This window comes from Xenopus laevis, chromosome 7S (assembly GCF_017654675.1).
Source record: "Xenopus laevis strain J_2021 chromosome 7S, Xenopus_laevis_v10.1, whole genome shotgun sequence".
Classification (NCBI taxonomy): domain Eukaryota; kingdom Metazoa; phylum Chordata; class Amphibia; order Anura; family Pipidae; genus Xenopus; species Xenopus laevis.
In genome coordinates this window covers 101814872-101828529 of record NC_054384.1, presented here as the reverse complement: position 1 = coordinate 101828529, position 13658 = coordinate 101814872, and the positions used below count along the sequence as shown (strand labels likewise).

At 41.5% G+C, this 13658-nt stretch overlaps 1 protein-coding gene across 2 annotated transcripts in view; it reads right to left on the bottom strand.

The window, feature by feature from the left end:
• The window catches only part of LOC108697820 (protein kinase C gamma type), a 165773-nt gene that overhangs the window by 13439 nt on the left and 138676 nt on the right, over positions 1-13658 (bottom strand). For both annotated transcript variants that reach the window (XM_018228255.2, XM_018228258.2), the window contains 2 exons: positions 11965-12027; positions 11250-11388 (listed from right to left, as the gene is read on the bottom strand). In XM_018228255.2, the coding sequence (XP_018083744.1) occupies positions 11250-11388; positions 11965-12027 (202 nt within the window). The remainder of the gene's footprint in view (positions 1-11249; positions 11389-11964; positions 12028-13658) is intronic.

The following is a 13658-nucleotide window of genomic DNA, read 5'->3' as shown; positions in this document are numbered from 1 at the left end:
TAAATAATCAAATTATTTATTTAATCTGACAGTGTCCATTATAATACGCTGTGTGCAACCGTTGCATAATATTGTGAGACCGTAAGGGTTTAACATGCCGGCAGCAAATCCACTTCTTTTTAACTAAAAATAACAATTTATGGGATTTACTGGTACCTATAAAAGTCTTACCCCAGAGTTTAGCTGAATTCAATATATGATCTATTTCAAAGTGGTATAGAATAACACAAATGTTTATTGATCAGCTGTAAAATCTTATAGGGGTCTGTTATGTTTTTAAATATGACTTGCAAAAAGGTTAGTAAGTAATCATAGTAATAATGTTGCCGAGACAAAAGGGGTCATTTATTTACTGTTGCTGGCCTGCAAATTTTCCTGCAAAAAAAAATCACATTCATTGCATTGTAATCCCTAGTTGTTCCTGCCCTGCCTCTGATCCGACCCCAGGTCACCTCTCTCCACTCCCCATCTATGCCCCCAAACCCTGCCTACTCCCCAAATCTGATCCATTGTATTACCTAAGACTGCTCTCTGTTGCCACCAGGTGGTTAACATCTACCCTATAAAGATGAATTCAGAGTGGCTGCTCATTAGTGATGGGCGAAAAAATTCGCCTGGCACGAATTTGCAGCGAATTTCCGTGTTTCGCCGCCAGCAAATAGATTTGTGAATCTCCCGCGAAACGTGCACCCGAAAAGTTGCTTGCGTCAGTACTATTCAGATGCCCATTGACTTTAACACCAGCTTCAGCTTGGACGCGGTCGTCAATTTCCGATTTTCACGATTATACGTGAAAATGTCTGATTTTCACAATTTTTTCGTGAAAATGTCCGATATTCAAGATTTTTTCGTGAAAATGTCCGAATTTCATGTTTTTTTCGGGAAACTTTCAGATTTCACCATTTTCCCTCAAATTTGTCATGAATTTCGAGAATTTTGCAGGAATTTTGCAAATTTTCTCGGCAAAGCGAAACGGGAGAAATTCACCCATCACTACTGCTCATTCCTTTATGGTAGTTCTATGAAAGTACCTGAAGAAAATGTAACATTATCACTAACAATTGCAATGTTTTGTATAAAGACATATATACTGATAGGGTTGCCACCTGTCCGGATTTCAGAAGGGCTGCCCAGGTCAAGATAGTCTGCCCGGTTTTCCAAATAAGGATAGCGAACAGCAAGCAGTCAGCCAACCACTGATTGCCGTGTCATCGCCCCACCCCATGATGGCCCTCGCTCCACCAGCAATGTCACTGGCCCACCCCTCTGATGTCATGGTTCTGCCCCATGCCTGGATTTTGGGCCACAGAAACCATATATACTGGCATGGTTCAAGATTCAACCAGATGTTCCATGGAGGCTTTCTGTGCTTCAATCTTGCTACTCAAGGTATTGTTAAATATTGTGAAATATTTGAATAGCCCTTGTATGAGATCTATTATCCAGAATTCTGGGGACCTGGGGGGTTTCTGTATAAAGGGTCTTTCTGCAATTTGGATCTCCATAACTTGCCTGTTAAAAATCATTTAAATGTTAACCCAATAGGGTTGTTAGCAAGATGCTGCTTCACTATAAAAAGAATCATTAAAAAAAAGAGAATTAATTGCTTTGAATTACTCTATAGGAGATGGGCTTCCTGAGTAATTCTGAGTTTTCTGAATATTACGTTTCTGGATAAGGGATCCCATGTCCACATTCTGTATAACACGGGTATTCCAGCAGATACTGTATTCTGTATTTTTTTCTCTAACGAGTACAGACAAGTTGGCCAACTGATGAAACTGTCTGTTGTATCTAGTTTATATGTAAGCTCTGTGGGCTGGAAAGAGGCAGAAGTGTTTAATACTCTGCAAGGCGCTCCGACGTGAGATTACATTTCTGTTTTCCCTGTAGAAAGTATAACGAAGGTCCTAAGGCACTTGCTGTAAAGTGGATTGGGAAATCACAGCATTCTTCTTCTGCTTGGGGCTCTACCTGCAGCAAATTATTTTATCCAAGTAAAGGGTCAAGGACACAAGCCCGCTACATTATGTGCGCTTATGATGCTCTGCTCGGCTACAATAGTTCAGAGACTGTGCCAGAATACAGGGCACTATAGGTCACACTCCTCAGGGTGCAATACTTCTCTTACATCTTCAGCAGATGCTTTCTGGGCTTCTGTTATAGGATTTCCAGCTTCTACCCTGTCTCATGTAACATCTGGAAAGGCTTCCTCTGCCTATTAGCAATGATCGGCCAAGAATGGACACAGTGGCGGAACTACCGGGGGAGCAGAGGGTGCGAGCGGGCCAGGGCCCGCACCCCCTCAGGGCCCCCCGGCAGCCTGACCGCCACTGAAATGCGTCCCGTACAGAGGGGGGTGGGGGCCCAGCTGCACGTCACGCACCAGGACCCGCCCCCCTCTAGTTACGGTACTGAATGGACAAGTAGTGATGGGCGAATTTGAGGCGTTTTCGCGAAATTCGCAAAACGGCGAAAAATTCGCAAAATGGCGCCGGCGTCTCGTTTTTGATGCCGGCTTCCGTTTTTTGACGCCAGTGAATTTTCGTGTTGAAATTCACTGCGAACAGTGTCGGACTGGCCCACAGGGATACCAGGAAAAGTCCCGGTGGGCCCAGGTGTCAGTGGGCCCTCATGCTGCTAAATATTTGGCCTATTTCATGGCCATTCCCTATTTCTATGAGAACAAAGAGGCTAAATAGATGGAATAATTGGTTATAGGATGTATAACTAAAGAGACTAGGAGGATAGAGGTTGAGTGAGGAGAGGAAGAACAATAGTACTGAGAGTGTCCCCCTGGCCTAAATTTTCTTGGTGGGCCCCTGGTCTAAGGTTTTCTGGTGGGCCCCTGGTGTCCCAGTCCAACACTGGCTGCGAATTTGTGCCTGGCGATTAAATTCACCCATCACTATAGACAAGCAGTGTCGGACTGGCCCACCGGGATACCAGGAAAACTCCCGGTGGGCCCAGGTGTCAGTGGCCCCTCCTGCTGCTAAACTTTTGGTCTATTTCATGGCCATTCCCTATTTCTTTAAGAATAAAGAGGCTAAATATATGGACTAATTGATTATAGTATAAAGAGAACAGACTAGGAGAATAGAGGTTGATTGAGGAGATGAAGAATATTAGCACTGAGAGTGGGCCCCTGGTCTAATGTTTTTGGGTGGGCACCTGATATCCTAGTTCGACACTGTGGACAAGGGCTGGAGGATCTTTACCCCTGTAATATTAGACACAAAGAATTCAGTGGTAGGTTGGCACAGAAACTGGATCTCGCTCCAAAATAGATGCAAATAAAAAGTTTTATCACACAAACGAAAAATTTCAGAGGGTGGCCTTATGCGTTTCGTGCCTTATGGGCACTTAGTCATAGGCTAGGGATATTCTGTACAACCAGTGATATTTAAATGAAAAAGCACCAATCAGAGAAGTGTTCTGGATAGCCAATCAGAATGCTTGTTGCATAAATGATTGGTTTATCCAAAGGAAGTAAGGTACATATAGAATTTGCAAGTTAAAAAAGATTAAAATTACATATTAATGAAAAGACATAAGTTAATGACAAGGCCATTAAAGTTAATGACAAGTTGACCAGCCAATCACTGATTGCCACATCATCAGTCCCACCCCTGATGTCATCAGCCCCACTTCAGCCATCATTCACCCCACCCCCTGTCTGTTTTCCCCAAACGGAAAAGGTGGCAACCCTAGCACACACAAGAAGGGGAAAGGGGGGCAACGAGGAGGCGGATGACCGGAGCCAGCCTAGGGGAGCCCAGTTTGTAAATCCAGATCTGAATAAATATAAATTATCATTGATAATATACAGCTGTCTGGGGTGAATAGGGCAGAAATAGGGATGAAAGGGACTATGTTTAATTTTATATAATAATCATGATCCTTCTTGTTACCTGAGGATACACTAAAGAAAAGAATATACAAAAAAAAAAAAAAGAACAGTAGGGCTTTACGGCTCGGCAGCCATTTTTGACTCGGACAGCCCGGTTTTCCTAATTTGGAAAAACAGGCAGGGTTCCCTAAAATTGACTCTGCCATTGGACAATCTCCAATTGATCCCCAAATCAGACAGGTGACGACCCTAGTTGACTTGTCCAGGCAAGGACCAGACAGGACAGCAAAAGCTGAATTTACTGAATCAGAAAGTGTCTAGTGACTATGGTTTCCACCAATGTTCCTTCTAAGGTGTGCATGAGCTCACAACTTATGGGGCACAACAATTGTGGTGCGCACAAAGAATTTTGCGTGAAAATACAACATATTGTGTTGCTTCTGAAATTGCGCGCACAAGTTTAAATTGTGCTCATAAAATATTTTTTTTTGCCCACAGCCAAGAAGGAATTAGAGGGAACACTGGTTTGATCCATTCAGTTTTCATTAGAGCTGTTCGGGTCACAACTGTCTGTTTAGGTTTCAGCCCAAATAATATTCTGGCCAATAACCACCTTTGAGATCATGGTCCTGGCCCCACTAAGCAAAAACACTCCCCCAAATGTCATGACCGTAACCCCATATGTCACTGTTCTGCCCCCAATGTCATCATCCCACACATCGAACTTAATAGGATAAATTTAGGCAGAAAAATTCCTTGCATCAGATTTTACATTTTTTTCAAGCTAACACCTCTTTTGGCACCAGAATATACATTGGGCTACACAGTCGAGAAGAACCATTGTACAGCAAAACGAGATTTAATGCCACATACCATGGGGTCAAAGTATCAATTCTTGGTATTGTTTAACAATTTTATTTTTGATGACTTTTTAAAATACAGGTACCCATTATCCAAAATGCTTGGGACCTGGGGGTTTTCAGATTAGGTTTTATTTCCATAAATTGGATTTCCATGCCTTAAGTCTATTGAAATGTAATTTAAACATTAATTAACCCAAATAGGATTGTTTTGCCTCCAATGAGGATTAATTGTATCTTAGTTGGGATCAAGTGCAAGCTACTGTTTTATTATTAGAGGCAAAGGAAATCATTTTTAAAAAATTGAATTATTTAATTATACTGGAGTCTATGGGAGACAGCTTTTAGGGCTTTCTGGATAAATCGTTCCTGGATAATGGATCCTATACCTGTATGACTGAAAATACAACGTTTTCCCAACAAAACCTGAGATCTAAGGACAGCTCACCAGTATTCCCATATTGTATGGTGTTATGTTTCGCTTAAAGTTCAGTTTATACGAACCCGCTCTTCCATTTTCTTCTTTCTGCAAGGTCAGCGCTGATGAAATTATTATTACCATGCTTTATTTATGGTCCTCTCAAGAGATTAGCACTGAAGTGTAGCAGCTAAAACCATAGTGACCTGGGCACTCAAGTGGTACTGCATTCCACAGAGGAGATGTGAAACACATTATAAAATGTGAAAAATTTAACAATTTTAGGGGAGTCTTTTCGAGCCTCAGTAACAAGGGGTCCGTTGCTGCCCTCCACAGCCCAGTCACTGTGATGCATGTAGTATACAGTATATTAATAAACTTGACACAGGCACTCCAGCAGTAATTCAAACCAGATTCCCAGCACAATACAGGAATGGTATCCGTTATCCTGAAACCCATTATCCAGAAAGCTCTGAATTACAGAAAGTCTGTCTCCCATAGACTTCATTTTATCTAAATAATTGAAATTTTAACAATTTCCTTTTTCTATGTAATAATAAAACAGTCGCTTGTACTTGATCCCAACTAAGATATAATTAATCCTTATCAGAAACAAAACCAGCCTATTGGGTTTATTTAATGTTTAAATGATATTCTAGTAGACTGAAGGTATGAAGATCCAAATTACAGAAAGACCCCCTTATTCGGAAAAATGCAGGTCCCAAGCATTTTGGAAATCAGGTCCCATACCTCAAAAGGCAAGTTACTTCATAATGAGAAAGGAAGATGCTTTGGAGTATCTGACTCAAGCCCAGGGATTCCCCCAAAGCCAGGCCTAAGGCAACGTAAAACAGTGATGTTCTAATTATTGTTCATTCCCTTCGTCATACATCTTCCTATGTCTTCTCAATGATAATTCAATATCTTGGCCTTCATGAACAGATTCTTCTTCCTTCTGTACCAGTTCCTTCTCTTGGATCTATTTATTTTTAACTCTCTGCTTAAGTATCTACCTACAACATAAGTCCTTTCTGAACACAAACTTTTGGAATTTGTGAATTTTTGATTTTTTTAGTTAAAAAAGACACAAACTCCTGAAACCCAAAACTCGATTGGGTAAAAATGTGAAAAAAAAATGTGTCTTTTTTTGTCTTGCTGACTTTTTAGTCCAAATGCATTAAAGTCAACGGGTGTTGTTTCTTATGGTGACTTTTTTGTCTCGCTGACTATTTTGTCTTGGTGATGTTTTTGTTGCAGCTAAATTTTTTTTGCCTCGAATCACTAGTGTCTACCTCTAAGAGCACCAGTCTAATAAAACAACAAAGGATACTGGCAAGCATACAAGTGTGGGAGGACAGGTGTTGATTGTCTACTTGCTAACGTGGGAGCAACTACTAATTCCAAAGAGAGGAACCTTGGAGAAGGTTGTGCTACCTGGGTTATAAGAGCTCATGGCAAGGAGACATGTTGCTTTGAACTGAACTTTGCATCTATAAACCCCACCTGGAGTTGATTGTGGCACTGTGATATGAAAAGGACTGTTCTAGATGGACAGTCAGAGTGTGATATCTGCTAGTGAACTTAGGAAGAGAGTGGAGAGGAGGTGCGGTATCTACAATTGTTGGACTTTAAAATATCTGCTAGTGAGTCAGAAAGGTCCCCACGTGCTGGAGAGTTATCTGTTTTAGATGCCCGGTATATTTCTTAATTGCTTTATGAAGTTTATAGTTGTTTCTACAAAGTTTTGTGTGTTTTATTTTCCTAGTTGTATCCACTGAGGTGTTCTCCTTGGTGCCCACTAGGTGGAGACACTGCCCTGTAAATCCCAGTTCCCAGAATCTTTCATAAGCAAAGAGGGTCAGGTCTGCTGGATTTGTGTGACCCGATTCCTCAGGAGTAAGCCAAGAAAGGGTTACAAGTCCAATAAGGAGCTGAGTACTGTAGACATCTAGAATATGATTGCTAAAGTTTAAAAGGCTTAGTTCGGTACAGTGATATAAATCATACCCGTTCTGTAGGAGGGAACACAGTCGTCTTTCAGAAAGAAAATAAATGATACAGTATATTTGTGTACCACCTATTCACTTGCTGTCTGTATGAGTGCCAAAATAACTAGTCACCCCACTGTGTATAATACAGTAATGGATGTGGAGATGTATATGGAATATTAATGTTGATGAGTGCTCAGATGATAAATGACTGTCATGGGCATTGCTATGCTAGTGCTATTTCAATACCTAAAAACCACGGGATACCATTTTTTCTTGTAACTAATTAAACAACTGCCACTGCCTTTTGAATAGCTCACTATACTGTTCTTAGGGAGCCCAAACACAGGTCGGCTTACTGATTACTCAACCATATGGCTGGTATTTTGTGGTCTGGCCTTTCACATAGATTCCCAGATATCACTGCAGATGACCAAATAAGCAGATCTAAAGCCAAGCAAGGACCTCATCTGCTAAAGCTCCATTGATTGGAAAAATGATGACATCTTAGGAAAAGGGACAATAAGGAAAGTTCTTATATCACTGTACATGTTCAATTTAGTACATTCTACAGTTTTCATTCCAGTAAGGCTCAACAGACTTAAGAATCAAGAGCTCGCCATCTAGTGGCAACAAAACAAAACACTAACATTTTAACTATTGGTTATATTCCCACTAGTGATGGGTGAATCTGATCTGATTCGCTTCTCTAAAAATGTGTGAAGTCTATGGGAGACAATTTTTTTCACCCTTTGGAGTCTATAGTCTTTTTCGCCGCGAAAGAGCAGAGCAACCATGGATCCCAGGATTCAGAACAAAACGATATTTAATCACAGAATAAGAGAAAATAATATCACAGCAGTGCAGAACATTACAACAATTTAGCTTTTGCTGTTACAGCTCCTTAAAGAAGAAGGAAAGGCTAAAACTAAGTAAGCTTTATTAGAAAGGTCTATATAAATACACCAGTAAACCTTCAAAGTAATGCTGCTCTGAGTCCTCTGCCAAAAGAAATACCACATTTCTTTCCTTCTATTGTGTACTCATGGGCTTCTGTATCAGACTTCCTGTTTTCAGCATAAACCTCCAGGGCTAGGGCTTGAGCATGCTCAGTTTGCTCCTCTCTCCCTCACCCTTTTCCCCCTCCCTCCTCCCCTCCCTGATGTAATCTGAGCCCAGAGCTATAAGTGAGCAGGGAGAGACTCAGTTAGGAAGTGATGTCACACCAAGCTAATATGGCAGCTGCTTTTCTAAACAGAGAGCTTCTAGAGCTGTTTACTCAGGTATGGTAAAGCATTCTGCAGAATAAAAGTGTTATAGCTGCACTATTGTGGATAATCTATTGACAATAAATTGCTTTGGTAGCTTTCGTTCTCCTTTAAAGAACAAGGCAAATTAAATATTAGTATTTCAAAGCAAAGTAACACACCTCTCACTATATTAAGCCTGGTATGTTAGTAACATAAAAAGCGCAGTTAAAGAAAATATATATAGTGTAATATTATGCCCCATCTGGCAAGTCCAACATCATTATTAATGTGAGCAGCTTGTTCTTACAGGCTGAGGGCGCAGGCAGAAATGCATTCAGGTGATTCACAGGCTTGCCAAGGGTGTGATCAGAAGTATATTGTTCCTTAGGAAGATTATGGTACAGGGGAGAAAAGCACTAGCAAGGGCCCCATCATAGTTGAAAGAAACACAACTCTTTAGAAGATGAATAAGGAGCAGCGGTTATAAATGTGCCACTTCATTTGTTAGCAATGGAGGTGTTAGGTGTCCCAGGAGTGAGTGTGACACTGCTATGTTATGGATAAGAGTGTGTCACCCAGTCTTTATAGTTTTATATCCCAGAGCTCATCATACAAAGAAATGCTCCCTCTGTAGCTGGACAGTGGAACGATACACATATTAGGCAGTGGCAGATTAAGGGCATTTTAGACCTGAAAACTACAATTAGCCTATTCCTGAAAGATTATAATGATTCCTACTGTAGGAAACAACTGTCACGCAACAAAATGCCCTATATGTTTACCATTAGGGATGTAGCGAACTGTTCGCCGGCGAACTAGTTCGCGCGAACTTCGACTGTTCGCGTCCGCCGCAAGTTCGATCGAACGATTAAAATCCTTCGATCGTTCGAATCGAACGATTTTCGGATGTTCGAAGTTCGCGAACAGTTCGCGAACTGTTCGCATTTTTTGCCGGTGTTCGCGAACGGCGTTCGCGAACACATACTCGGCGGTTCGCTACATCCCTGTTTACCATATGACGTATAACAATTAAAAAAAGCTTAAAGGTAGTGGTACATCATGCAACTCATCCCTCTCAACTGGTATATTTCCAGCCCTACAGTATATATGTGTTGGTGTGGTGCCCTTGCTATATAATACTTAAGAAGCCTTTCTCCAACTTGATCCAACTTCCCTTGACAACTACATCCCAATCTCATTCCTGCCCTTTCCCTCCTAGACAGGATTGTCCCAGACCTTATTCTGAAGTTACAGCATATCAACTAATTTATTGACCCCTTTCAATTAGGTTTCTGCACAGGTAATTCTACTGAAATGGCTCTAACGTCATCAACAATATCCATGCCGCTAAGGACAAGGGATACTGTCCATACCCATATTACTTGATCTCTCTATACCATTTGATACATTAACCATTCTCTCCTTTCTTTCTCTCTGGTATCAATGGTTTTTCTTCATCATGGTTGTAATCATATCCTTCTGTGTGCACCTTCAGATTAACCATTTCTAACAGTAAATCTCCACCTGTTAATGTTGCTCAATGCCTTCTTACATTGCCTCTCGTGGTGACCTCATGATGTCCTTCAGTCTCACCTATCACCTTTATGCAGATGAACTCAGCCCTGCTATCTGGGCAAAAATCATGCAATGTCTCACTGCCATAACATCGTGGATGGTTGCTCACCACCTGAAACTTAGCATGTCCAAGACTGAACTGCTTATATTTCCATCATATCCTGCCCCACTCCTTCCATTGCTCTAATGCTACAACACTGGTCCAGGCCCTCAAACTCTCCAAGATAGACTACTGTAGTATATGAGTAGCTGGTCTCTCATCCTCACTGCATCACTGCACATCATCTCACCCACATCTAAATCTCTCCTGGCCAGTCTCTCTCCTGGCTACCAGTCAAGTGGCAGTTTAAATATAAAATTGTATCCTATCCTTCATCTCTCCATAAACTCCCTTATTGGCCTAGAGCTCAGCTCAGGACAACTTCTTAGAACCATAGCGTTCAACGAAACAGTTGTGTAACATGCGCCGTGTGCCAGCACCTAAACGCTGGCGCACATCAACTTAGGCGCTGGCGCATTAACGCCGGCGTCAAAACGCCGGCGCACGGACGCTCCCGCCAAAACACTTAGGTGTAATGACCTCATAATGGTGCGTCTATTCTCCTATTGGCTGTTGATGTGCCTGTCCTTCCTCAACCTGCTCCTGATTGGTTCCTGCTCCCTTAAATACCTTCCTCTTCCTCCTCTCATTGCCCAAGCTGGCTTCAGTTTCTACTGTTCCGCTAAAGCCCTGGTTGTCCGTGTTCCTGTTTGACCCTCTGCCTGTTTTCCTGGACCTTCGAACCTTCGCTGCCTGAAACCGACCTTTGCCTGAAACTTGACTACGCTTTTGTTTAATCCTTTGGTACCTCGCTTCTCTGACTTCTGGAACTGACCTTGCCTGAACTTGACTACCTTCTTGCCTGATCCCTTGTACTACGCTTTGGTAACACGCTTGGCTCCTTTGCTGTCTCCGCCACAGAAAGCCCGGGGCCCCAAAAGGGCGTCGGTGAAGACCGGAGCCGTAGAGGAGTTCCCGTTACCACCAGTCCTCCGTGGACCAGCCATCTTCCTACGGGATCCCAGGTAACAGAACGTTACAAGTTGTCTCACATAAAACCTTTTTTAATGATTGCACCTTGCCTATGGGATGCTCTACCACCTTGCATCAAGTAAGCCCCCACACCAACACTTTTCTGAATAATCAGATTCTAGAGAAGAACATTTCAAGTCTTCCTCTGCAACAACAAAACCTTTGAGAGAGAGAGTAAATACGTAGATGCAGCATACCTTATTCTTTTTCAAACACAACAGATGAATAAAGTGTACCTCAGGAGCAATGTAGTCTGGTGTGCCACAGAATGTGCGCGTGGTGGCTCCACTATATATGTTCTCCTTGCACATGCCAAAGTCGGTGATTTTAATGTGCCCCTCTGAATCCAGCATTACGTTATCCAGTTTCAAGTCTCTACAAAACATGAGTTACAGACACGTGACAGAAGGAAGAAGAGGCTACAAAAACAGTGACTAATGCCTAACAAGAGATCCAACATGGACAACCAAAGCAATTAAGAGAATGGATGATTTTAATTACAAGGCAAGGCTTGAGAAATGACGATTAAGTGCTATAAGGAAAGTATTGTCAACAATTGCAAATTTAAGAAACTTCTCTTTATGTCAGCCAAGAAGATATTCTAATAGGCCCACAGGGCATTTTTACCTTCAAGTTATAGAATTCACAATTAACTGATTTATATAATATATATATATATATATATATATATATATATAATATATATATATATATATATATATATATATATATATATATACACATATAATTTTGATTAATAACATATTATTGATTGATTCAGGAAGACCATCTACCATTGTCTTGATAAACACGAAGAGGTACATTTATACTAGTTGCTAATCTATTTCTGCACTTATTATCGATGAATCATTATCATCATAATCATTGGCTGTTATACCTGCATTGTCTATTGTACCTATGGTATAGTGGTATGGAATTGTTTCGACATACCTGTAGATGATACCTTTATTGTGAAGGAAGAAGAGTCCAATCGCAATTTCAGCAGCATAGAACCTACACAAAACAATAAACTTTGAGTTGATAAATATACCGTGCCAAAAAGGCCATTTATTGTAAAGTCAGAAAACAGAAAAGTAAAACGGAATGTTTATACAAATAACACAAAATCCTAAATAAATAAGTGGCTCATTACTGGTCCCTAATGGAAATGCAAGTGGCCCAGTTGGTAGCAGGCCAGAAAAGGTTGTGGTGTATTGTATTTAAAGACCAGCCATATGTGATCAGGATTAAAAACGGACAGGGGTGGCCTAAAGTAAAAGACTGGGGTCAGAGGGGCATCTCTGCATAAGTCATGGGTAGAAATAGAGGTTCCTTGCCCTTTAATTATGTTTCATCCAAGAGATCCTGTTAATGCTGGGAGCCTGGGGAGAATGAGCTTCTTGCCCTAGTTTAAATCCGTAACTGATTAATCTAGCTGTGTATACCCAGACATAAAATGTTGTATAATAAATATTACACAATATTATATTGCCTGTGCCTCCTCTATGCCTCATCAGATGCCCAATTTTGGCGCAAAAACAACATTTTGACATAATGTCAAGTTTGCCCTAATGTGAATTGCAAGACTATAAGAAATAAAAATAGTGATGGGTGAATCTTACTCATTTCCCTTTGCCAAAAATTTGCATTATGGTGAAAAAGTCTATGGGCGGCAAATTTTTCCACCCTTTGGAGTTGTCAGGGGCCTTGCGGCTTCATTAGTGGAGGAGTCTGGACCGCGGAGGAAGCAGTAGGATGCGAGTCCAATACACGTGTAGCCAAATGGATGAAGAAGACTGTAGTCAGGCAGAAGTTCAATAGACAGGCAGTAAAGGATTGTAGTCTGATTCAAAGCAAGAGGTCAAGAGTCCAGAAATCAATCAGCAGGAAATTTAGGAACATCCAGGAACACTAGAAATTGTGACCTATAATCGGGCATTGAACCGGCATCCTGGGCGTCGACGTGCTGACGTTGGCACGATGACCATCTTGGATAAAAAGCTGAGCGTTCCATAACGGAGTGCTCCTGACAGGGGCCTATGAGCATTTTTTCATGGCGAAACCTGCCCAAAAATTTCGCTCATCACTAAACAAAACTGAAATGATTTATATAGTGTAAGTCAGGGACCTCCAAACTTTAGAACCCTTGAGCAACATTCAGAAGTAAAAGGAGTCGAGGAGCAACACTAGCATGAAAAATGTTCCTGGGGTGTCAAATAAGGGCTGCGATTGGTTATTTAGCAGCCCCTAGGTGTATTGCCAACCTACATTGAGGATCTGTTTGGCAGTGCGCCTGGTTTTTATACAACCAAAACTTGCCTCCAAGCCTGGAATTTAAACATCCAAGGGGTTGGAGAGCAACATGTTACTCACAAGAGAACAAGGCAAAGGTTGACTGAGTGCTAAGATAATTTCCAGGCTCTCTATCTCAGTAAGACACCCCCGCTCCAGGTGTATGGCAATCAGCAAACAAATATGTGGACACTGAGAGAAAGCACTCAAGGCAGGTTTACTGCTAAGTGGTTTATTCACGACATGTTTCGGGCGTCCGCCCTTTATCAAGTGTAATGACATACAGAAGTGGGTAACAAACTTTAAATGGTATGGCAGGAAGTGAGGTCACAAAAGGGGTGTCGATTAACCCA